This window comes from Artibeus jamaicensis, unplaced genomic scaffold (genome assembly GCF_021234435.1).
Source record: "Artibeus jamaicensis isolate MK-2021 breed Jamaican fruit bat unplaced genomic scaffold, CSHL_Jam_final scaffold_916, whole genome shotgun sequence".
Taxonomy (NCBI): Eukaryota; Metazoa; Chordata; class Mammalia; order Chiroptera; family Phyllostomidae; genus Artibeus; species Artibeus jamaicensis.
The window spans coordinates 51,646,989-51,673,137 of NW_026522059.1; the positions used below are offsets into that span (position 1 = coordinate 51,646,989).

At 34.3% G+C, this 26,149-nt stretch overlaps 1 protein-coding gene across 3 annotated transcripts in view; it reads right to left on the reverse strand.

Moving 5' to 3' along the window:
• Positions 1–269: 269 nt before the first annotated feature.
• The window catches only part of PCMTD1 (protein-L-isoaspartate (D-aspartate) O-methyltransferase domain containing 1), an 85,288-nt gene continuing 59,408 nt past the window's right edge, over positions 270–26,149 (reverse strand). For 2 of the 3 annotated variants that reach the window (XM_053660824.1, XM_053660825.1), the window contains 3 exons: positions 18,537–18,708; positions 15,465–15,588; positions 270–3,574 (listed from right to left, as the gene is read on the reverse strand). In XM_053660824.1, coding sequence (XP_053516799.1) covers positions 3,207–3,574; positions 15,465–15,588; positions 18,537–18,708 — 664 coding nt within the window. In that variant the 3' untranslated portion in view covers positions 270–3,206. Of the gene's footprint in view, positions 3,575–15,464; positions 15,589–18,536; positions 18,709–24,322; positions 24,510–26,149 lie in introns of all 3 variants that reach the window. The other variant, XM_037133544.2, reaches the window with a different exon arrangement.

Below are 26,149 nucleotides of genomic sequence, written 5' to 3' on the forward strand. Positions count from 1 at the left end.
TTTATTCATCTTTCTTAAATGTATGTGTAACTCACATTTGTTTCAATGCTCAACATTATAATGTCTTGGGATTATCCTTGTACTTTAAATCCATAAGTACCCTTCATATCTACTGAATACTTAAAAAAATTTCAAAACCCAAGTCTCCAGATGTGGCAATAGCCAAAAGGAAATTAGATATCCAAATACAGACAACCATAACTCAGCACATAGCTATAGGTGTACTGAACTTTTCTAAAGCAAAAAAAAAAAAAAGCCAGGCCACTGAAAAATGTTTAATTATATGCAATTGTTTATTTAAAATAATTTCCAAGTCTTTACATAGGAGATTTTTTTCTTTTCTCCCCTCAGGCAGCTAGAAACCAACCTTTACAGTTTTTAATTTTAATCACCACATATGCCATTTTAGCAACAATATCCTTTATCATTACTAGAACCAAATATATTGACCAATAAGCAGTATAGATTTGATTATTTTCTTAGTATAGTGCTACTGACAAATTTCTTGGGATTTATCAGGTGCTGGATGCTATTTTGAGCCATCTTCAACTAGTTGATTTAGGAAAATCATGCTACTTCCCCAGGCTTACTTTCTCTTGCAAAATAATTGACAGGATTAGAGTAATTCTATAGTTTCATCTGGCTATAACATCACATGAATATATTCCTCATCATTTCCAACTGAGTTTATTTGCTGCTACTTCACTTATAAAGCATGATTACCTATACTCAAATATGAAAGCATTAAAAAATAAATACAAGCTTAACATATTCTTAATCACTCTAATATACAGTGGAATCTTGGTTCTTGAACTTAATTCATTCTGGAACACTGTTCAAGAAGTGATTTGTTCAAAAATGTTATCTCCTTTGTCATCTGAGAGACATGTAACTGATTATACCAGTATCAGCATGAAAGGGTTGTCAGGTAGAGAATTGAGACTCCAACTTTTGTTCGACAACTGAGACATTTTTTCTGTGAACAACCTGGTTTAAGAATCAAATTGTTCAAGAACCGTGATGTTTGAGAACTGAGGTCTGACTATATTCCCATTAATGCATAAAAGGTTTTTCACTTGAATTTTCCTTTTTTATTTCTATTTGTTTGTTTTAAAGTCATGTTTTAAAAACAAACGATACATTTAAATGACAAAAATAAGCAACCATGAAAATCTACTGTATACTTTGCCAAGGTTGACAGAATAAAAAATGTTGAAGTCAATCTTCAAATTTAGCCTTAACAAAAATTCTCATTAAGAATATGTACATTTACATATCTGAACATCTGCTCCCAAAATGAGTGTGCGTGTGTGTGTGTGTGTGTACAGATGCTAGATAAAAATACATGGGCAACAGGAACTCAAGATTAAACTTCTAAAAACTAATATTCAATTCAAAATAAGATGAACATTTCTAATTGATGACAATTGTATGAAACTATTTTTCTTGATAGAAATCAGATGTGGCATTTCCTTACAATAACAGCTTAGTAATCATCTGAGATAAATAGTGGAGTAACCCCAGTCTCAATCACTGATATAAAAACACTTTCCATGAAATTATCTTTTATGTGACTACAATATTCTAATTTACTTGGGATAATTTATGTTTTGATTTTAAACACTGTTTTTAGACATCTGGAATTACCAGAACTGAGTTTTTTGAAACATGTATGTATTACTAATAGTCGACTATTTGCAGAGATAAGAAACATTTCACTATATACTGATTGGGTTTCCTTAAGCATATTTGATCAACTATTAGCAGTGATGCTGGTGGAAATAGTGATATTCTCAATTTTTCCTTTAAAAAAAATACATAATCCTTGTAACATTAATTACTAACTATGTTACATTATATACTTTCTTAATAAGGAATGACTCCTTTCAGGCCCCGGTATAATGAAGACACTAAAAATTGCATCAAATACCTGTATCATCACTGAGAAGCTATAACACAAATGATAGTTTTAAGTATGTGACATTAAGCAAAAAAAAAAAAAAGAGAGAAATCATTTTATCAAAAGAAACAACAGACAACGGGAAGAAATTAAATGAGCACAAAGTAGGTCCCAAAGATTATACTATGACTCTGAACTAGATTATCAAAGCGAAAGGCAATCTACATATAATTCCTGTGAATATTTCTTATACTGTGAAAGTAAATCTCGAAGCAGATGTAGCCTAGCTCAGTCAAAGATAAATACTCAGATGAACGAGAAGTTCCATTTGCTAAAGTGCACCAGCTAACCAAATCTGCTCTGGTCCTGCTACTAAGCATGGTCCAGAACTGGCCATCACTCATGCCTATTCATTCACTCACTGTGCTATCAACAGTCATATAGAACAATGGATTTTTTTTAAAACCGAATTCTTTATACAGTGGACTATAGAAACAACAATCCTAAATATGCTATCTTCTAAAACTCCAGAGAGTAATATAACTTCATTGTTTTTAAATACTGAAAATGTAAAGGGTCCATACAAATTAAGAATTGTATTAAGCATATACTTGTTACTTTAATAGTCACTTGACGTGTGCTCTTCAAATCTCTATGAGAGAAGCAGGTATTTTCCCCATGTCTTTTGGCAATAGATTCAAAAGCAAAAGTAGCAGTGCTGTTGAATTCCATGGAACTTTTTTTTAAAGCTAAATTATTCAATAGCTGTATTGTTATTGCACTCATAATCTGCCCGGAATACATCTATAGTAACTCAGCAACAGTGAATGCAAAAAAAAGGAAGGTAAGTGGGTCTACAAAGCATTTAATTTCTTTATTCGATAAGAAAGTTTTCATAGAGGAAAGGCAAATAACTGTAATTCAAATATGATTATATATGCTTAATAATCATTTAACCTTATATAAAATTAAGTCTAACTCTCACTACTACAAATCTGTAATGAATCAGAAAAAGATGCACAGTACACAAAGCCTTGACTACTGTTGCATTCCACTCTTGAAGTCACTCTGAGTTAAAACAGCAATTTTTCCAAGATTTAAAGAAAAATATATTTTATAAAAGGGATTCTTTTTAATCACTGAATACATAATTTTTATTACTAAGACAGAAACAAGTTATACTTTTTCCCCCCACTATAATTCACTCTGATAAAAGAAAGATTTCTCTCTCTTCTAACTTCTAACAAAAGCTACACTTTCAAGACTAAAGGAATTATCAGTAGGCATTCTTTCTTTGTGATTTAAGTTATTTATCTCTAAAATATGTCAAGTAAGCTTTTAAAGATTCAGGAAGGGGGAGCTTCATGATTTTTTCTCTCAGTAAATTCTGAGGTGGTTCCTCTGGTTTCATGGCTTCAGTGTGGTCTTTCTCTTCCTCTTCTTTGCTATCTTCTTCCATTTTTTCATCCTCTTCACTGTCTAGAGGCTGAGGAATAAGCTGATTACCAACAAATACATAAGTGTTAATTCTCTGTTTAACTCTCTTTCTTTTCCTTTTGGGTGGAGCCCTCTGAGGAATCCCCTTGGCTTGCATCTCATCATTTATGAAATTTCTAAGCGTGCGTCGAATGTAAATACGAGCCAAGTCCTGTAGATTCCTCACTGCACAGGGGGCTATAAAACACATACACACAAAAAAAACATATTATTAATTTCTTCACAAAACAAAACATGCATTTCCTGGCAATGTTAGAGAACAGCAGGTTTAAAAACTCTGACTTTCAAACTAACAAAGATTTCAAGGTGTTTACTATGCCAAGCACCATTCTAAGCACTGAGGACAGTGGACAGTGCAGAGGTTTATATGTATAGATTTGAATGTGACTCTTTGTATCTTCATAAAAATTCTTTGGAAGGGAAAATAAGAACTTATAAACAGAGTACCTGAGAATTAACTAGCTAGGTGACAAGAATAGTAGAGAGATTTTACCCTACATATGTTCTATATTTTTTGATGTTGAAAAAAATCTATTTAGAAAACCCAAATAAAGGCATATTTGAACAGATGCCCATGTATAAGCTCTAAAGCTGGTGTGTGCACGTACACACAGAGTTTCTATCTTTCTGTAAGTCAACAATTAGAACTGGTTCATATGGAAAGGGCCACCAGAAATGCTGTAAAGAAACACTTGTTAATTTGAAGAAACATTAAAGATTTCTGTAAGTTATTGATGTTTACTTCTACCAAATGCATCAGAATTGGAACATACCCTTTCTGCTTCACTCCCATCTTTCACAGATCTATAAACGCATAAGCCCTAGAACCATATACTCTCTTCTTGGAAGCCTGCTCCAACATCTTATACATAAATAAATTCTCTAGTCCCCACCTAAAATTCTTTTCTCCTAGTTTCCATTCCTGTAAAAATAAAACTATTATCAAGGATACTTCTCAAATACCTAAACTAAATAAAACATAATCTTCCACAGTTGAACAGCATTAAAAAATCTTCATCATTCGTTTTTAAGATTTTATTTATTTATCTTTAGAGGGGAAGGGAAAGAGAGAGGGAGAGAAACATCAGTGTATGGTTGCCTTTCATGTGTCCCCTGCTGGGAACTGGCCTGCAGGGAACTGGTCTGCAACCCAGGCATGTGCCCTGACTGGGAATCGAACAACGACTGTCTGGTTCGCAGGCCCGTGCTCAATTCACTGAGCTACACCAGCCAGTCATCATTCGTTTTTCATTTCTTTACTTCTGGTTCTCTTTTTTCAATGCCTCCCATCCAAAGCTTTTTGTTACAGCATTTGAAATGCTGCTGTGTTTAGTTATTCATATATTGTCTGTCTTTGTCATCATTCTGTGAGCTCTAGAAGGGGAGGAGCTCTCGCATATCCTCTTTGTGGCCCCCAAGAAGCCCTGTAGCACCAGCTTTGCATTGTACATCATCCTACACATGGCTCACAGTATGTTTCATGTTCTTTTTTGTTTTGTTTTTGTTAAGATTTATTTTTATTAATTTTTAAATATATTTTATTGATTGTTATTGGAGTTGTCCCATTTACCCCTTCTTTCCCCTCGACCCTGCACATCCTCTCCCTCCCACATTCCCCTCCTTTAGTTCATGTCCATGTGTCTTAAGTTCTTTAGCTTTTACATTTCCCATACTATTCTTGCCCTCCCTCTGAAGGGTTAGCAACAAAGGAGAGGGGGGAAGGTACAGAGAATAAGTAGTATAGATGGCTTCCTGTGTTCTTCACACCATGCCCTTTATGCCCTGGCCTATGCCCAATGACCAACTAGATACACCCTGTAATAGCAGCTATGTTTTTTCAAAAACCCAAGGGTATGACGAGACCTAACTGATTCAAAGATCCCTTAGCATATACCTATTATATGTGAAGAAATAATATTTTTTTTAAATTGTCTTTTTTCAACTCTCTTCTGAAACCTGAAATGAAAAAGAAATTCCAGAGAGCTATATTGGGTATGTTCAGCTAGAAACCTTTTTTTTTACTTTTCTTTTTCTTGTTTGGACCTGCCACCAACTATATGAGGTGAAAACTGAAAGAGCATAAAATTTTTGAGTTCAAGTCCTATTTCTGCCAATGACTAGTTTTGTGAACATGGTTAAGTAACAACAGGTATGAAATGTGCTCCCTTATATGTTAAAATGTATAAAATACCACTCTACCTCCCAAAACTGTCCATCAAGTTACTTTTCATGTAACAACTATGTGTTAAAATATATGCCAGGTATTAGTAAAGAATTCATTTATTTAATACATAGAGAGGTACATAGAGAGGATGATTTAGACTAAGAAACTCTTTAGTCTTATGGAGAGTATATATTTGGGGGATGAGTAGATTAAAATAATTATTAAAAACAAAGCCTAGGAAATATGAAAAAACCACCAATGATGTAGAAAATAATATGGAGTATAGCTACCTTCTACTACGAAAGTAGTTGAAAATAATCTCCCTGAGGAAGTCATGTTTGAGCTAGGATCTAAATGACATCAGGAAACAACCATGTAAATATCTGAGAGCAAAGTGAACATCAAAGCCCTTAGAGGTAAATGAGCTTAGCATGTTCAAAGAGCTGAATAAAGGCTAGTTTGGAGCAGGAAGAAAAGAGTAAGAGATATGATCATGCGTGGTCTTGAAGGCCTTGGTAAAGAATGTGCAATGTATTTGCCATGCAGCTATTAAAGGATTTTAAGAGGGCAAAAGTTATAATGCAATGAAACTGACACTATGGTTCCTCTGTGGAGTAGACTGTAAAGAGAAGGGGCAGGAGGTCATCTGGAACACTCCAATAATCCTGTGAAATGTGACCACACTTCAATGGACATGGGAGTAGGGGAGAGTGGCAATAAAGATGGAGAGAAGTGGACAAATTTAGAATATATTTTGAAGACAGGATGAACAGAGGCTGATTGTGAGAGATTTTTGACCAACTAGAAGACGCTAATGCCAATTATTAACATAACAAAGATGAAGCATAATTTGGGAAGAAGAAAATAAAAGGTTTGTTTTATTTTTGTTAAATCTGAAATCCAAAATGGAAATTTTAGGAATAGTAACAACAATGATATATCAGTTACCATTTCAATGTTTTCTATGTAATAACTCAAGGCTAAATGAGGAAAGTGAAGTAGAGGAGAGGTTAAATAACTTGCTCAAGATCATGGAGAGCCTAAGTGACATGAGTTAGAACCTGAATGCAAGCATTTGACTGCAAAGGCTATGCTCCTTTCCTACCACCACTGATTCAAAAGAGCATGAGCACCCCTATGTTCACTGCAGCATTATTTACAATTGCCAAGATATGGAAGCAGCCAAGTGTCCATCAGTAAGTGAGCTGATAAAACAACTATAGGGCATTTACACAATGGAATACTACTCAGCATGGATGGACCCAGAGAACATTATGCTAAGTGAACTAAGCCAGTCAGAGAAAGACAAATACCATATAATTTCATTCCCATGTGGAATCTAATGAACAAACTAAACTAACAAGCAAAACAGTGAAAGATTCATAGAGAGCAGGATGACATCTAAGGGGGGGATAAGGGACAAAGAGAATGAGGAAAAAAGTGATTGTGAGGGGAAGTGGGGTGTAAGAGGACTAAATGGTAACAGGAAAAAAATGATGACTGTGGGACTCAGGGGCAAGGTCAGGGCTGGAGACAGAAATCTGGGAGTCATCAGCCCACCATGACAGACAATGACCAGATAGCACCCAAGGGACTGTATAAACAGAGAAGAAAGGCATAAGCTTGAGGGAGCTCTGCAGAAGGCGAGGATGGGAAAAAATCTCTTCAGAGTTTAGGATGCTAATAAAGGAGCTAAGAAACAGAAGCTATAATTAGTCTCCTCAGCTGGTCTTCACTCTTCAGCCTCTCTCACGTTACAACTGATGTTCTCTTTTGACACCTTAATTATGTTCCTCCCTTGCCAACACTGGCTGCTATTCCAGGGACACTCTTATAATGATGAACCTTTCAATCCTAAACTGTCAGAATACCTGAACTTCATAAAGAAACAAGTAGATCCAGAGTAGAAAAGGATTCAGACTTAACTTTAACAGTTTTTAAAACTCAGAAGTATTAAAATAGCATCCACAACTGCTTCATCTCTAAGTCATTCTGCACGGAACAGTAACTTTTAAATAACTTTCAACCTTACCTATTCAAAAATCCCCCAAATTTTCTACTCTTTGACACTCCCTTGTTTCTAATGCTTCCAGTTATAAAGATTTAATGAACCAAACAATACTAATTGTGAGTGCCATAAAATCTTATTTTGAATTGAAGCTTTCACTCTGTAATCACAATTAAGGTTATCTCTAATATTCACAGGTACTCTCCACTTGTTTCCCAAAAGACATCCTCTATACAGATTTTATAAGAACCTAGCAGTCAGCACTTTCATCTTCATTGGTAAGCAAAGATTGAAAAAGGCATTTTATATTTAGGTCAAACCCCCAAACCAATTACTTTTTGCCATTTTACACCTATAAAAACAACTTCTACGACTCAATGTAGTATAGTACCATAATTTACAAAGTCAATTTTGTGCCTTGTGATACTGTGATTTATAAGAATTGTACATTTAGCTTTCCATTCCTGACACAGAACTTCTAAAACAATTGAAATTTCCTAAATGATAAGATCATAAAGGTGAAAAAAGTATCTTTTGTTGTTCATAAAAAGTTCCACCTGAATTTACATTTATAACGTGCCTTTTGATAAACCCGTAAGGATGCTGAGCTGGTTGCCAGGGGAAACCAACTACCTAGAAAGCTTCTGGGCTGATGAACACGTGAAGGTGCAACGAGAGTGGCACACTCTGGGAAGGCGTGGAACTCTAAGTCATTTTCACACACCTTGCCTTACACACGGATTCCATCTGGCTGTTCCTACGTTGGATCTTTTTATAAATCCAATAATCTAATAAGTAAACTGTTTTCCTGGGCTCTGTGAGCCACTCTAACAAATGATCAAACTCTAGGAGGGGGTCATGGGAACCTCTAATTTACAGCCAGGCTGTCAGAAACATGGGTGACAACCTGCACCTGCAAGAAGGATTGGCAAGTGGTATATAGAGAAAATAGGGTTTACCATTAGTGGGCTGGTGTACCATTTTTCTCCTTTACCTCTTCTGACAGGCCTGCCCTGAACCTTAAGTGGTGTATCATTATTCATAAAATATCTTATACCAAAAATATTTATATGTACTTGCATACATAAAAATACATATTAAATGTATACATACAAATCTATATAAACATATATAAATTTAACACATATTTTGTTTTATATATTATACATAAATATGTAATATCCATATTAAAAGCATATATTTATATATTTGTACATATAACATACATATAAATGTATATATATGATTTTAATTTGAATAAAAATCAGTGATGAATTTGAGAACAGTTATAACTACTACATTTTAGTTAACTTTCCATACGAGCAATTTCACAGCTACAAAATACATTTGGTAAAGGATTTGCACATGTACTTTTTAAAGTTATTGTTTGTACTAACATTCTTTCATAATTTAACTCTCTATAATTATAAAATGTTCTCTGAACAGAAAACTATTTATTTATTTATTTTTATCTTCACCAGAGGACGTTTTTTCATTGTGTTTGGAAAGAGAGGAAGGGAGAAACATAGATGCTAGAGAAAAGCACTGATTGGTTGCCTCCCATATGCGCCCAGACCAGAGATCATACACTCTGGGATGGGTGACCAAACCCACAATGTAGGGTATGTACCCTCACCAAGAATCAAACCCACAACCCTTTAATTACAGGACATTGAGCCACACCATTCAGGGTTAGAAGCTATTTAAACAAAAGTAAAACTTGTTCATATTCTCCATATATCTTATTAAACTTTGATAAGCAATTTTCATTTTTTTTCATTCTGTGCATATTACTATATGAAGTTTTTTTAATTTTTGATTCATGTTTATAAGTTGCTCTTGGTAGCTGATGACTTTTTTCTCTTTATTTTAGACTTTCAAGTATACATAAAAAGAGAGGCAATTGTATAATGAACCACACATACCTGGCCAGTCAGCTTCAACAATTATCCTTTATGGCTGATATTACTTCATCATCCATTTCCTCTTCCCATTCCCACCCAAATTATCTCGATAAATTTATATAGATCATTTAATCCAAAATTATTTCAGAGGTATGATGGACTTTTTTTTAAAGTTTACACTCTTCCCCTATCTTATTTTCATCAAATTTATTCTTACTTTACATTAGTAGTTACAAATGTCAGCCCAACCAGCAGATCTTATCAACTATATAGGTGTATTTTTGTGTTGATAACCTTAAAAATGAAGAATAAAATTGCTCATTTAAAGAATATCATCATCTATGTATTTATAAAATACGTTACTATAAAACCACATTTACAACCAAGACTCTTCTAAAGGAAACTAAACTAGAAAAACTGTCAGATAAAAACAGAAATACTGAGGGTTATAGTAGTGTCAGTTACAAAGTAAAACACTTCAATAGTTGTTGTAGATTTACAATAGCCAAGTGTTGGAAGCAACCTAGGTGCCCATCAGTAAATGAATGGATCAAAAAAGTATGGTACATTTGCATGATGGAATACTATGCAGCAGAAAGAAAGGAGCTCCTACCCTTTGCAACACATGGATGGATCTAGAGAGCATTATACTAAGTGAAATAAGCCAGGCAGTGAAAGACAAATACCATATGACCTCATCTCTAAGTGGAATCTACTCAACAAAACAAACAAGCAAGCAAAATAGAACCAAAAACAGGGAAATTAAGAACAAACTAACAGTAACCAGAGGGGAGGTGGGAGGGGATTAAGGTGGGGAGGAAGTGGGGAAGGCTTTTCAGGAACATATATAAAGGACACATGGACAAAACCAAAGGAGGGTAGGATCAAGAATGGGAGATGGGAATGGCTGGGGTGGGGGGAGTGGTGGAGGAAAAACAAAGACAACTGTACCTGAACAATAAAAAAATTGTTGTAGAAATCAATCTACTGGTAACTATGTAAGTAGAGTCATATATGATGCACATTGTGTTTATCATTAGGCCACTGTAAAACTAAATTATGTCAGATAATTGTTTCATTACTTCTTTTTACGACTCTCCAAATAGTTACCGTAAGTTACACAAAACTGTTATAAACTGTAATTCCAATGTTTAAAAAACAGAATAGAAAAAATAGTTTTATTTTGTTACTATTGTTGCTTTTAGCAAGGAGTTTAAGTATTCAATAATTATAGTATAGTTTACTATAAACTATAGTAGTATATATTATACATATACATTTACACATATGTACATGTGTGTGTGTGTGTGTGTGTGTGTGTGTGTGTAGGGAGGGCTGTATACAGTCAACCAGAAATGTAGACTTCAGTGAAATAACTGAATAATGCATGTGCATGTAAGTGACAATTATTTGATTCTGGTGCCAGAAAGAAAGAAGTCCCTTTTGGTGTCAGTGCACATCTAAAATGTATTTCTTTCTGATTTTAGACTGGGGTGAAGTTTAAATGTAACATCCCAGTAGAGTAAGTTCATATTTCTAATACAATGAGTCTTTTTGATAATCCTTTTTTTTATTCTTAATCATGCTTATTTTATTTTTAATTTTCCATATATAATAGTTTAATGCAATTTGCTGTATAAGTTGACTCAAACCCTTTTTGTAAGTAGAATACGTTAAGAAATATATTTGAAAACAAGAGTTGATAACTTTCTGAATTATAAAAAATTTAGTTTTTTAGAACTGCCTAATTTCTTTCTAAATCAGATCAAAATAAGAGCACTGTGTCAGAATTTATGAATTGTACAACTCCATACAATGTTCAATGTGCCTCCTCTGCTGGCAGCTCCTGCTGCAGGAGAATTGCTGCTGAGCCCTCTCCCAGACGAGACCCCCATGCCAGTGACACTCCCAGAATGCGGCACCAAAGAGCGGTGTGGGTCTCTCTGTACCACCACATTCATTTCTCCCCAGAGCAGGAGGAGTGGCTTGTATATAGTTTGTGAATGTGTAAGAAGCAGCTGGCCATATGTGGCCCCATTCTTTCCCTTCCCGTTCCCATTAGGATACGTACTTACAAATGAAAACATTGGGCTCTGCTCACCCACCTGTTTACAGGGTGAGCTCACCTGGTGGAGGTTTGGCCAGTGCTGCCTATAATGGAAAGGGTAAGTCTGTCTCTTATTTAAGGGGGCAGATCAAAACTGTATCTTCCAAATACTTTGGTTGGTAAATAAATAAAGCTGGCAATTCAATTCTCAGCTATATGACCCCAAATTCATCTCTCCGTTGGTAAAAACTTGAGCAGGAAAAAACAAGGGTAATTTACTGACCCTCCCAAACTCGCAACACTACTCTTTATTAAGTAATTATTACATGTCAAACCCTTTATAAAGACTACTGCATATAAATCTTAAAACCAACCCAAAGGGACACAAAAATCACATAGCTCAAAAGACGGTAAAATACACACTGAAAATAAAATTGAACCTCTCTATAAAACCAGATTCCTATATAATAAATTCATTTAAAAATCAAATTAAAGCAATAAGTCTGCTATGGTAAAGTTCATTTACAATAAAAAACTTGACTTAATGGTGCCTTCTATCTCAAGGTTTCAGTAACCTTCATCAAGTTGATCACTCCCTCCTTTTTGAAATATTTTGCTTTCTTGGTTTTCAACACACTGTGGACACCATGTCCTCCCTTTGACCCCTCCTTTGCCAATACATCTTTCTCTGTTTTATCTCTGAATTTGGTTGACTCAGGTCCAATCTTAACACCTCCTCTCTATATCTCTATTCCCCCTAACTTTTCTCATTCATTCTCATAGCTTAAAATGCCATCTTTCTGTTCAGGATGCTCAACTCAATACCTCCTTCATGCAGTAGGTATACACCCACTTGACTATCTGACATTTATAATGCTAACACAAACTCAGACATGGCCAAAATAAAATGTCTGATCTTCCTCCACCTAGTTCCAAATTATTCTACCTCCAGTTTTCCAAACACCAATAAATGGTATTATCACTTAGCTAGCTGCTTAAAAAAACCTTATTATCTTTTTTCTTCACCAACATCTATATAATCTACTATTTTCCTACCTAACTCTAACCACATCAACACCGACTCTCTCCTCAAGTATAAAAGCCTTGTATATTTCAATGTCTTTGGTTATATTTTGATTGCTTGTTTGTTTTGTTGATTAAGTTCCTGTTAATGGTGAGATCATATGGTATTTGTCTTTTACAGCCTAGCTTATTTCACTTAGCATAATGCTCTCCAGTTCCTTTCATGCTGTCCTAAGAGCTCCTTCTTTCTTTCTGCTGCATAGAATAGCAAGGTGTAAATGTACCATAGTTTTTTGATCTATTCATTTACTAACGGACACTTAGTTATTGTAAATAGCACTTAGCTATTACAGCATTTGGCTATTGTACATTGTGCTGCTATGAACATTGGGGTGCAAAGGTTCTTTTGGATTGGTGTTTCAGGGTTCTTAGGCTATAATCCCAGCTGTGGAACTGCTGGGTCAAAAGGCAGATCCTTTTGTTTTCTGAGAAAATTCCATACTGTTTTCCATAGTGGTTGTACCAGTCTGAAATCCCACCAAAAAGTGCACTAGGGTTCCCTTTTCTCCACAACTCTTCCAACACTTCTTGTTGTCATCATTGAAATTGAGAACAGGCTGACAGTGACCAGAGGGGAGGGGATTATAGGGAAAAAGGGTGAAGGGTTTGCAGAAAATTATAAAGGACACACGGACAATAACAAGGGTGGGTGGAAACAGGGAAGAGAGGTGGGGAGGGCCGGGGCAGTAGAGAGGAGTGGAGGGAAAAGGCAGAAAACTGTACTTGAACAACAATTAAAAAATGTTTAAAATAATAATAAAAAATGAATGAATGAATGAATGAAGTATACACACATAAAAAAAGCAAAAGGAAAAGTGTACATTAGCACCCACCTCCATCTCTGACTTGAAGATAAAAGCAACATAGTATTGGGTAGTAAAGCTCAATGTTTTTGTACATTAATAAAGAGACTGTTTTTCTCCCCTCACCCCCCCAAAAGTCTTGTATAATCTATCCTCTACAGCAGTGATTCTCATAGCACATATAAACCAGTAACTAAATTTCTGCAGCACACCAAAAAATATATTTTTTTCCCAATCTGACAAAAAAATATTAGGTATAATTCTGACTCATTCACAACAGATGGCAATGGTGCTGGCTCTTGTTATTTTTTTTATTTGACAATCTAAGGAATAACAGGTCAGTGCCCCTGAATAAACAGTCAAGTTTTGCATGTTTTAAAAAATTCTTGCAGCACACTGGTTGAAAAATCACTGTTTTACAGCATAGCCAATGAGCTTTAACTAAAACTTACTTCTGGTCTTAATATAACCAAGCTCTTTTTAGTCTAAATAAAGGCTCCTATGTTTGCTCTCCCTCTGTAGGGAAAAGAATGCCACTAAATAACAATAATTAATAATTTTACAACTAAGATTAATAAGTTCATTTGTCTGACTTGCCTCTTTTCATGTTTTCATGAAGGCAGCTAACAGTGTCTGATACAAGGTAGGGCCTTTATTAAAAAAAAAAAAGTGGGCCAAATGAAAGAACAGATCAAAGCTATAGAAAAAAATACAACTAAACAACGAAGAGACAGCCAACCTATCAGATGCAGAGTCCAAAATACCGGTAATTAGGATGGTCAAAGAATTGGTTGAGTATGGTTGCAAAATAGAGGAAAAAGTGAAGGTTATGAAGAGTGAAATAAAGAAAAACGTACAGGGAACCAAGAGTGAAGGAAACCAACAGGAAAGAAACCAGGACTCCAATCAATGGACTGGACCAGAGGGAAGAAATAAACATTCAGCCAGAAGAGAATGAAGAAACAACAATTCGAAAAAAATGAGGAGAGGCTTAGTAACCCCCAGGGCAACTTTAAATGTTCCAACATCAGAATCATAGATGTGACAGAAGGAGGACAGGAAGAGCAAGAAATTGAAAACTTATTTGAAAACATAATAAAGAAGAACTTCCCCAACATGGCAAAGGAAATGGACTTCCAGAAAGTCCAGGAAGCTCAGAGAGTCCCAAAGAAGTTGGACCCAAGGAAGCACTCCCCAAGGCACATCATAATTACATTAGTCAAGACTAAAGATAAGGAGAGACTCTTAAAAGCAGCAAGAAAAAGGATACAATTATCTATAAAGGAGTTCGCATAAGACCATCAGCTGATTTCTCAAAAGAAACCTTGCAGTGAAGAAGGGGCTAGAAAGAAATATTCCAAGTCATGAAAGGCAAGGACCTACACCCCAGATTACTCTATCCAGCAAAGCTATCATTTATAATGGAAGGGAAGATAAAGTGTTTCCTGTATAAGGTCAAGTTAAAGGAGTTCATCATCACTAAGTCCTTATTATGTGAAACGTTAAAGGGATTTATTTAAGAAAAAGATAAAAAAATATGAACAGTAAAATAGCAACAAACTCACAGCTATCAACAAATGAACCTAAAAATCAAAACCAAAAACAAACTAAGCAAACAACTAGATCAGGAACAGAATCACAGAAATAGAGATCACATGGGGGGTTATCAGCAAGGGAAGGAGAGGGGGAGAAAGGGAGAATAGGTAGAGGGAATAAGTAGCATAAATGGTAGGTACAAAATAGACAGGAGGAGGTTAAGAAAGTATAGGCAATGTAGAAGCCAAAGAACTTATATGTATGACCCATGGACATGAACTAAAGTGGGGGGATTGCAAGTGGGAGGGGTATATAGGGCAGAGAGGAAAAAAGGGGAAAATGGGACAACTGTAAGAGCATAATCAAGAAAATATATTAAAAAATAAAAGTTAAAAAAGTGAATAAATCCATTGAATCCATTTCTGCATATTTATTTAATTTTTCATAATTGTACAGTCCACTAAATCCCAAGCACCAGAGGTGAAGTCACAGTTCAATTTGAAAAGACTAACAGTTACTTACGGAGTCCCACAGAATCTGGTTTGCCATTATCATTCTTACTTGGCTGCACAAGTGGAGCAAATGAAACAGCAAGTATATTTTTACTTTCCCAAGTATTTTGTCCAGTTCGCATAATCTGTGTTAACTATTTAGAGGAAAGAAGAAACAAAATAGCTTAATTCGATAAATGTGACTGCCTTACAGTCACAATTTTGTTTTAAATAATTGCCAGTGATTACTATATGATTATTTTATATAAATACAACCGAATTACTTTCATTTAAATATTTACTATGAAATAATAGAGAAGGAATCACAAATTGTGGCTGTTCAAGATAGATTATTTCAATGAAAATGGAATATCCAAATTGGCCAAGCATCTCTGCATATTACATCTGGGGTCTCATGGTTTCTAGGTATATTAATTCCAATCAACACTTGCCAATGGTTCCCAAAATACAATGCCTGGAAAAAGTCCCGCCATTGTTAATAAAACTAGAACACACCCGCACAACATCAACGTAACCTGGCAGCCAAGGAGATTGGACTGGAAGGAGCGTACATGAACAATGACGACCGTAGTAGTCAGTGGGGGTGGTAGATACCACTGAGTGAGCATGTATACTGTGTGGCCATCACATTCAAAATGACTGAGTGAGTGTAGCAATGAATCTGTATCAAATTTTGCCTTAAACTTGAACATTTTTCTGCAGAAACTATTCGGGTGTTTTAGAAGGCCACAGTTATGGGCAACTGGTGACTGGCAGCTTCATCATGAGGCAACGCACCTGCTCACACATCACATCCTATGCAGATTTTTTTGGCAAAACATCAAATCACCCAGGTGACTCAGCCCCCTACAACCCAGATTTGGTGGCCTGCAACTTCTAGCTTTTCCCAAAACTAAAATCACCTTTGAAATGGAAGAAATTTCAGACTATCAATGAGATTTGGGAAACTAGGACAGGCAGCTGATGGCGACTGAGAACTGCGTGAGGTCCCAAGGTGCCTGCCTACCTTGAAGGGGACTGAGGTGTCACTGTCCTATGTACAATGTTTTGTGTATCTTATATCTTCTTCAATAAATGTCTTTTTCATATTACATGGCTAGATACCTTCTGGACAGATCTTGTATGTCTAACATAGATTCAGTTGTTTGGTTAATGCATTATATTAATAAAACTATGTTTTGATTATTGTACCAATGAGTCAACTTCATGATCTTCCAGGATGGTAATAAAATATAAATTCTAATACTAATCTCAACTTGGTATGTCACTGTTAAATGTAATTAGTCATAAAGGGACTAGAAGTTGTGCTCCCTCAGGAAACACCCATCACCATTCCTTGGCAAAGTATTAATAGCCCAGTACATGGCTTAATCAAATTAGTATCTTGAATTTATATTATAAAAATCATTTTATTTTATATTAGTATAATAGTATATAATAAATATTTGATAAAACACCAATGGGAAGCAATAATTTAAATATCTGAAAATGTAGCTTTAAGGGAAAACAGAAAAAGTTTGTTCATCTGGAGTCTCAATTCCGGAAACATTCAAGTAACAACATTTTTCCAGGAATATTTTCCTATATGTGTTTTTATATTTTGCTCTCTTAATAACTGACAAAAAATTTGCACAGTGCATACTAATGGAAAAATCCACTGAGATGCAAATAATAAGGAACGTACAAGACACATAAACTCTAAAATGTCATGCTAAGTCCTAATTATCTTAGACGATCTATCTTCTACCATACAAACCACATGATGTTTTAAACATTTCAATTTTGCATTAATCTATGAATTTTTTGAAATGCATTTTTATAAATTTTTAAAGTAATTGGCTTTTGAAAGATCCAGCTATTTTCTAAATAAATTAGTATTTCATACATTTGTTTTACCTCATAATTTCAAATTACAGGCAGGCAAAGAGCTGAAAAATATGTTAAGATGAGTCCATGTAGTACTAAATGAGAACTGAAAGATTTGTTTCTTTAATAGAGTTAAGCAATCCAAACCAAACCCCCAATAGGATTTCTTTTATTAGATCTTCAAATACATTAAAAAACACTGGAAACTGAGCAGCTATTAGAGAGCATCACATTCAACTGAACACCTCCAGGTGAGAAAAGTAAAGGAGGGAGCAGCTTGGCCAATGTCATAATCCCCCCTTATCCACAGGGGATAGTTCTGATACTCCCAGATGATGCTTGAAACCACGGATAGTAAACTCATACACACTATTTTTTTCCTATACATACATAACTATGACAAAGTTTAATCTATATTCATAGTAACAGATTAACAATACTAATAAAACAGAATTATAACAACATCCTGTAATAAGAGTTATATAAATGTGGTCTTTCTTTCAAAGTACCTTATTATACTATACTCACCCTTATTCTTGTGATAGTGTGAGATAATACATCTTACTAAGTTGAGAACCTTCACCTTTACACCTAATGGAAGTTCTTTATGGCTTCTCTTTGGCCTATCAAAATTGCCGGCAGCACTGTCTTACATTTAGGAGCCATTATTAAGTAAAATAAGTGGAACACAGGCAATACTCAAATAGTCAATCTGATAACTGAGATGGCTACTAAGTGACTCCAGGGTAGGTTGTATATACAGTGAGAATATATATGCTGGACAAAGGGATCATTCATGTCCCAGGCAGGACAGAGTGGGAAGGCTCAAGATTTCCTCATGCTACTCAGAATGTGGCACAACTTAAAATTTAGGAATTATCTATTTCCAGAATTTCCCTTTAATATTTTGAGCCATGGTTGCCACAGGTAACTGAGACTATGAAGAGTGAAACCAAGCTTAAGGGAGATGACTGTACCACAGATAGTAGCTAAGCTTGGGTGAAAGACTAAGTTTCTTCTAACAGCAGTACAGGGATCTTTTCTGTATCTGTTTTGGTTAAATAGCTGAGTCCATTCCATTTTTTTTTTAATGTACATAGATCTATAAACAGTATCTTCTTTAAAAATTGTATGTACCTCTACTGGTGTTACATTTCCCATCTTAAACTAATGTATCTGTCTCCTGTGCCATTAAGCAAAAAGACAGTGAAGTTACCTGATCTTCTATAGGCATGACTAGAATGCCTCCAACTTTGAGCAATATTTTCATGTAGTTTTCATGATCTTTCTGGACTCCAGCTCCACAATAAATTCGATCATACTGATGACTGTCAGATGCTATCTGGAGGCAATTGCCAACCACAAATGCAGGTTCACAGAACTCAAATCTGCATTGAAAAACAAATATGTTTTAATTCATTTAAACAAAAAAAGAATAGATGTAAAAAATTTAATATTATCCAGTCCTTTGAAATAGTGAAGTTATCAAAATTAATTCTAAGGATAAAACGTTATAATACAATTTGATTTAAATACAACACTTATGAAATTTAACACTGATTATATGTATTACTTTATTATCAATGTAGTATAAATACAATATTTAAAAAATATTCTATTTTTTTGCCACACTGAAACATAGCTTGAGGCTTAAAAAGTGAGTATCAAATGAAAAGCCCATCACGACACCAATCTCGTGACACCACACAAATGATATTAGATAAGCATAAGAATCACAAAGGTCAAAAATGAAAAAGAATGAGAAAAGGCTTCACTTTCCATTGCCCTTTAAAAAAAACTGGAAATGGGAAGTGCTGGTGCAGTATTCGTCTGCGTGTGACATTTTTGCTGCATTAACAATAGCAAAGCTTTGTCAGGACACCGCTGTGACCATATACCCTTGCAAGGGAGATTTTACTAATTTTAGCAGAGCTGTGTGACAGGAGTGGGACAGAAAGCAGAATAAAGAGTAATTTTTCTTTCTGCTGTTTGGGCTCCTATGATCTCCCTGTGCAGCAAAATAAGAGAGATGGTTGCAAAGCAAAGGCATTTTTACCCTGGCCACTTGTTCCTGGTTACAGTGTTGGTTCATGGTGTGTATATATATATGTGTGTGTGTGTGTGTGTGTGTACACACACACACACACACATAGAGAGAGAATTGTGATTTTTACAAACTTTCCTATTTCAACTTCTGCTTTATTTCTTAAATTCTGACAAACCTGAAAATCGCCTCTAACATAATTAGAACCTAATAAGACATGTAATCATTTGTTAAATTAATTAATGAAATATCCTTTCACTTTTACATATATGACCCTACAGCAAAATCAGGCCATCATTTGAGGACCAAATAATTCACATTAAAAGTTTCAGCATGCAGTGAAAAATGACACTGATTGAATCACAGTCATTTTTGCTTGTAAAACATTTCCTGTCCTTTGGTAGTTAATAGACTTATTATACAGTAAGTTTCCATTAAAATTCGTTAAAACATAGACACATTATAATCCCCATCAGTTAAAGAAGAGTTTACCAGAATCACACCCTGTCCTCAATTTCCTGTCTTCTTGGTGGGAGCAGGGTGAGAGTTGTATGGGAAGGGTTGAGGAGATTGGAAGGGATGAGTAAACAGTGTACGCCCTCCATATATAATCTCTTCTACATTTCTCCACGCTAAGGTAGACTATGCCCCATTATTTCTTTCACTCTAACTGCCACCTCACTGCTCACACTTTTCGATCTCCTTTCCATCATTTTGCTACCTACAAGGCAGTTAGGTTCAAGCTCTATAAAATGTCATGTGGGCTCTTTGATTCTACTCTCAAGTTGTCCTTCCAAACTCATTTCCTGGCTCTGCCTTTGCCCACAGATACAACACGAAGTTGTAGCTAGATTGCATTATTTGCTTCTAATTGCTAGAGGAACTATTATAAAGTGTGTTGAAACACTGTACCTTTGGATGTGCTTGCTGTTCTTTTGATAAATGTGTACTATCCCTTCAAGATAGAGTTTACAGCTTTGCAATGAAACCTTATCCAACTTTTTAATAGTATCTCATTTTCTCCACTTGCATACCACACAAAAATGTAAATTTACCTACATCGGGGACCATGTTTAACTTTTTTTTTATATTCAACACTATGGCATAACTTACCACTATCTAAAATATGGCCAAAATGTAATTTCCTGACTTTTAAGTAATGAGATACTGTGGACCAGGTGGTTTAATAATTTTATCAAACACACAGTAAGCATTCTTTAAAAGGAAAAGGTTAAATTATTTTCAATGAAGTCTATCTAAAAATTTTCATTTAAAAATTTTAAAAATAATTTAAGTAGGTCATAATTTTCAGGATGTGAACAGGAAATAAAAATTTGTCTTAGTAAACCCTTTTTACCATCAAGCCTGTTAAATCAAGTTGAAAATATTCTTAATTTTAAGTTTTCTATTTAAAAATACATGATAGCTTATAGAGGAACTCACACCTAGAAAAACACTATTATAAGTGAACTACTTACAATTAAAATGACTTCTCATATTAATGATATTATATATTTTCATCCCAGCAAAATGAATTAGCAAGAATGTAGTGCCTGATCTAAAATGAGATGTGTGACTATGGTCAAGTTACCTTATACTAGTAATTAGCAAAATTCATTCTGTCAAATACTACTTATTGAGCACCAGTTGTATACAAAGATTGGAAATACACTGGGAAGCCACCATGCCTACATTTGTGAAGAGACTAGCACCAAACAATCTAAGTAAAGACTAATTTACAACTACGGTAAATGCTCTAAAGCAAAGACATATGATTCTATAAGACTGAGGATGAAAGAAAACAGACCTGGGGAGTCAGAGAAGGGTTCCCTGAGAAATGAGAAGCTATGATCTTAACAATGAGACAAGACAATCTAGAGCCACAATATCCAAGGTGGTGCCACTAGCAACATGTGGATATTGAGCCCTCTGAAGTGTGAGCTATATTATAAGCATGAAACTAACCTGAGATTTCAAAGATTCAATACAAAAAAGGTAAAATCTCATTTCTTTTATGTGTGTATATGTATTTATATATGACATACATGTTTGAATAGCCACATAAATTTAAGCAACTGCCCTACTTATCACACGTAAATAGGAACTTTAAAGATTTTCTCCTTAACACATTCACCCCTTTGAAACATACTCCTGGTTCTCCTGCTATCTTTGAATATTTCTTCTAAATTAATTGGTTTCCATCATCTACCTATTCCAGTCCTTAAAAAATATTTACTGAATAAGCAAACCATGTAAGAAGCATAAATGTTTTATCAACTTTTGACTTACCAAAGTTGAATATGAACCCGAAGTTGACAAATTAAATATGTTAATCACAAAAATCTCAGAACTAAAAGGAAACTTGCCCAGAAGTAGATACAGAGAAAAAGTATGTGCCTGTAGCACTCTCTGTGAATCAACATGACTGTTTTTTAACTAAACTGGTTACTATAGATAACTGTAGCTTCATATTACAGAATGCATGTTTGTTTTCAAAAAAATGCCAAAAAGGGGAGGAAAAAGCAAAACTCATATAGTAAAACAAAACAAACCCTTTCCTTTTATGAGTGAATCAACTATTCTGCATAACTGAAAGGCACTTTTTGGATGCCTTTCCCAAGATTTTAAATAAGCCACCTTTATTCTAGGAAGCAACTTAATGTTTTTGCTTATGATACAGATGAAAACAAGTATATCTGCTTCAACGTAGAAAGTATTACAAAGGATCATTTGAGAAAAACTAGAGCTCTAAATTTATAAATAATTTCTACTAGAACAAACAGAACATATACTTCTAACATATACATATGGGGTCTTTAGACTTTCATTTGACATATTTATATTAATTCCTTTACTATAATACTCAAATTTGAAAGTTTAGTGGAACGCAAGCCAATATTTCAAAAGGACTGAACTACTGGATTGGCCTAAACGTTCCTTTGTTTTTTTCTCCGTAAGATGGCTATAGCAGCACTTAAACTGTCTTTATCTTCATTCAAAACAATTTTGTTAGATTGTATTGTGACGGCATATCAGTTTGCATTTAAAGAAACTATCAAAATTGGTGAATATTTGTGTAGCCATTTTAATACTGACGATGACAGAAAATATGCAACATTTTCTGTGTATTATGCTTTATTATTTCAAGAAAGGTAAAAACAACTGAAACGCAAAAAAAAAAAAAGATTTGTACAGTGATGGTGAAGGTGCTGTGACTGATCGAATGTGTCAAAAGTGTTTTGAGAAGATTTGTGCTACAGATTTCTCACTGGACAATGCTCCACAGTTGGCTAGACCAGTTGAAGTTGGTAGCAATCAAATTGAGACATTAAATGAGAACAATCAATGCTATAACACTCCAGGGATAGTCTGCTTCCTCAAAATATCCTAATCAATAAAGTTATTGATGAAAATGAAAAATTGTGTCTTTTATTTTACAGAAAAACAAAACAAAACAAAACAAAACACGAGCTTTTTGGCCAACCCAATATTTCTAGGTCCAACATAGTAAAAATTCAAGGATAGTAAAATTGGGTAGAAAAGTGTATTATTTTTAAATGTTGTCACTAAAATATCTAGAACATAGTAGCGAATTCATACACCAAACACATTACAAAGGAGTTGTAACACTATTAATTCAGTAGTTATTTAAAAAGTGTCTACCAGAGAGTATCCTCTGTAGGGATTATCTGTTATACTTACAACTATGACCTTTTTCACCAAATAATACAAGAATCCTTCACATCAGTAAAGAAAACAACTCTCAAATTGTACATATTTACATTATTTTTTCATATGTAAATGAGCTATGGATCATTCTTCCTAATAAAAAAAACTTTTAGATGAGCTCTGTATTTTTGACCAGGTATATAGTTGAAAATATTGTTGAGATATTTTTTATTCTGATACTAAAATTGTGGTTTATAACAGCATTAAATATAAATAAATTCATACCAATTGAATAATTTTTGCAAAAAATCTACAATGAATACACTCTTCTAAGCCTGAAACTTAGACAAATGTTTAAAGACGTGCTCATGTCCACATCATATGTCTGTATCACATATATGAAGAATCAATGATTCTTTTAGGACACAGATGATGACTACCATTTTATCAGAGCAAACTGCAACTCCTATTAATTCTTTCAATGTAGAGAAGAAAATAAACGTTTTCTCCCTTAGGCTTTTACTATCTTCTGAAAGTTGCACCTCACCTAAGTTTCCATAGACATCTACAGGCAAAGGACACAGTTTAAACTACAAATATATTTTCTGTATAATACGGAAAACTGTAGCAATAAACTAACCAGAAATTTCCAGCTCATTACAAAATAGTACTACATTACTTATATAGTTACACATAAAATCTAAGCTAAAAATACTGAGGAAAAATCCAAATCCCACCTTTTCATATCAACCACACACTAAATGAAACCTAAGTAAGAGGAAAAGAAAAAAATAAAAATGGCAAGGGATCTACCAAAATGACTCCCTGTGGGGTTCTAATTTTACTCATAAAAGTATGGTTTACACATTCCCTCCCTAGTTTATGTTTAATTTAGGGGAGTTCATTAAAATTTAATGTGTTATTAAAATGAAAACCAGCAATCATTTTTCATTCTTTGAAAAACATTTCTAAAACAAAGTTTTCCAGATAGAGATGACTCACATTCTGAAATTACATTAAATTATTTCTCCCAACAACGTTATCAGTATTTAAAAATATAGTCCTCAAGTGTGCATAACTACAAATTCACTTAATTTACACATTGATTTATATCTTAAAATCAACTGAAAGATTTTTAGATGTTCTTATGCAAAGATGGAAAAATATTTGATATATTCTTACTAGAATGTACACTGAAAATCTTTTGTGAGAAAACAGGGAACACACATATATCTTGGTTTACAACATGAATACTTGCCCAAAATAACACCAGGATTCTAATCACTTACCTTGGCAGTGGTTTTCTTTGTAGGTGCACACTGGAGTATCTTCATCTTGAGATGGATAGATGACTTCATTCACAGCAGGGACCTTGCCTCCCATATAATTCTTTTGATAAGCTGCTAGGAGATCAGGGTGACCTAGCCTTGCCCTGTAGCTTCCCTCTTAGACGGATAGTCTAGGTCTAGGAGCTGACTGAGAGTAGAAAAAACAACATTCCCCTTCAATACACTGTTGAGTGGGGGCTGACAATTTGCACACCTAGTTTATCATGTGCCACAGGATGCTGTCACTGAAGTTTTAGACAATTATTCCAATGGCATATAGGATATAAAGGATATAGGAAAAAATCCTACCTTGTTCTCATACCTCATCCAAAACAACCTGCCAAATGAATCACAGAAACTTCTTTGTCGTAAAACACTATGTCAAAGTACACATTTTGAGTTTTAAGAGCTATGACTATTTCATTAAAATAAGATAAAACTTCAGAACTTTCCATTAAGAAGAAAAACCGGGGAAATGTTAATCTTTTGATCTCCAAATACAGTTAAACCATTCAAAAACTCTTACAATCAATAACTAAAGTACTGAATTTTTAAAGATTTTAAAAAACCAATGACTTTACCTTTTTTAGTGTTTCCCTTCCAATTGCATCAAACCCATCTCAGAATAAGCATTTTGTAAAGCAAAGTATTAAAAGTAAATACTGTAATTTTTCATTAAATGAAGCTTAAAGTTCAAAAATAATCTTTAAACTTTTTATAGGAAATAGGACAGGTACCTCATACAAACAAGAGCCTTCACGTATTTCAATAACTTTTTCTCCTAACAATGTGTTTGAAGCCATTCAACTTTCTCCCATGCCATTTCTAACTGATGTTTAAATATGTAACTGACAGCCCTGAGGACTTGTTAACAATTTCTGTCACACCCTATGAAGGTTTGTTATGATTAAAAACTGTTTACAATCTATAATAATTGTTACAAAGGTACCATATGAACATTACTGGCATATAAAAATCTTCAAATAGCTGTGAAATATTCTGCAATGTTGAATACATATTTATAGATAGCAAAACTACTTCAAGTATGCTATAAATCTCTTAAAGGAAAGGCAAGACTACTCTAGTGATAAAGCTGACAAAATACAAAATTTAATTTTTCCATTGCAAATCAAATCACATGAAAATAAAAACCTATCATTAAAAACAAAATCAGACACCACACATTACCATAAATCAACTAAATCTCCCATAATACAAGACTACACTATCTCTAAATTTAATTTAAAACTTACATCTCAACCAAGTTTGAGGAATGCATTTTCTCTTCCATTCATCTCTGCCCCCAATAGTAATTCACACCATAGGTCTCAGTAATGAACAGGGTAGGTCTGCTTTGGAATAAATATACTATGGTGCCTTTAACCACGTTAACAGCACTCCTTAATTCTAATCTGAAGAACACAAATGATGAAAATTAAAGTGCTGCTTCATGATTTTATCTGGAGCTAAGTTGCTAGGCTATAATTCATTAGTAGCAGCTTATTGCTGGGGAAAATATGGGAATAAATCAGTGCTTACACAGTCACAGCTAAATCAGAACTAAATAAAGAGTGGCCTAGCTGAGGTTACAGTTTGTCTAACTCTATTATTCCACTTTGGGAAATGTGTACACTAATACTGCCTCTAGGATTGTGTATAAAGCAAGTCAGATTGGTATCTGGTACTCAATGAATACACAGTACATAATTAGGCACTATTATTTTCCTCATCTCATTACTGTATTAGTACTCAAATTATAATTCATTTATATGACAAACTACATCAAAA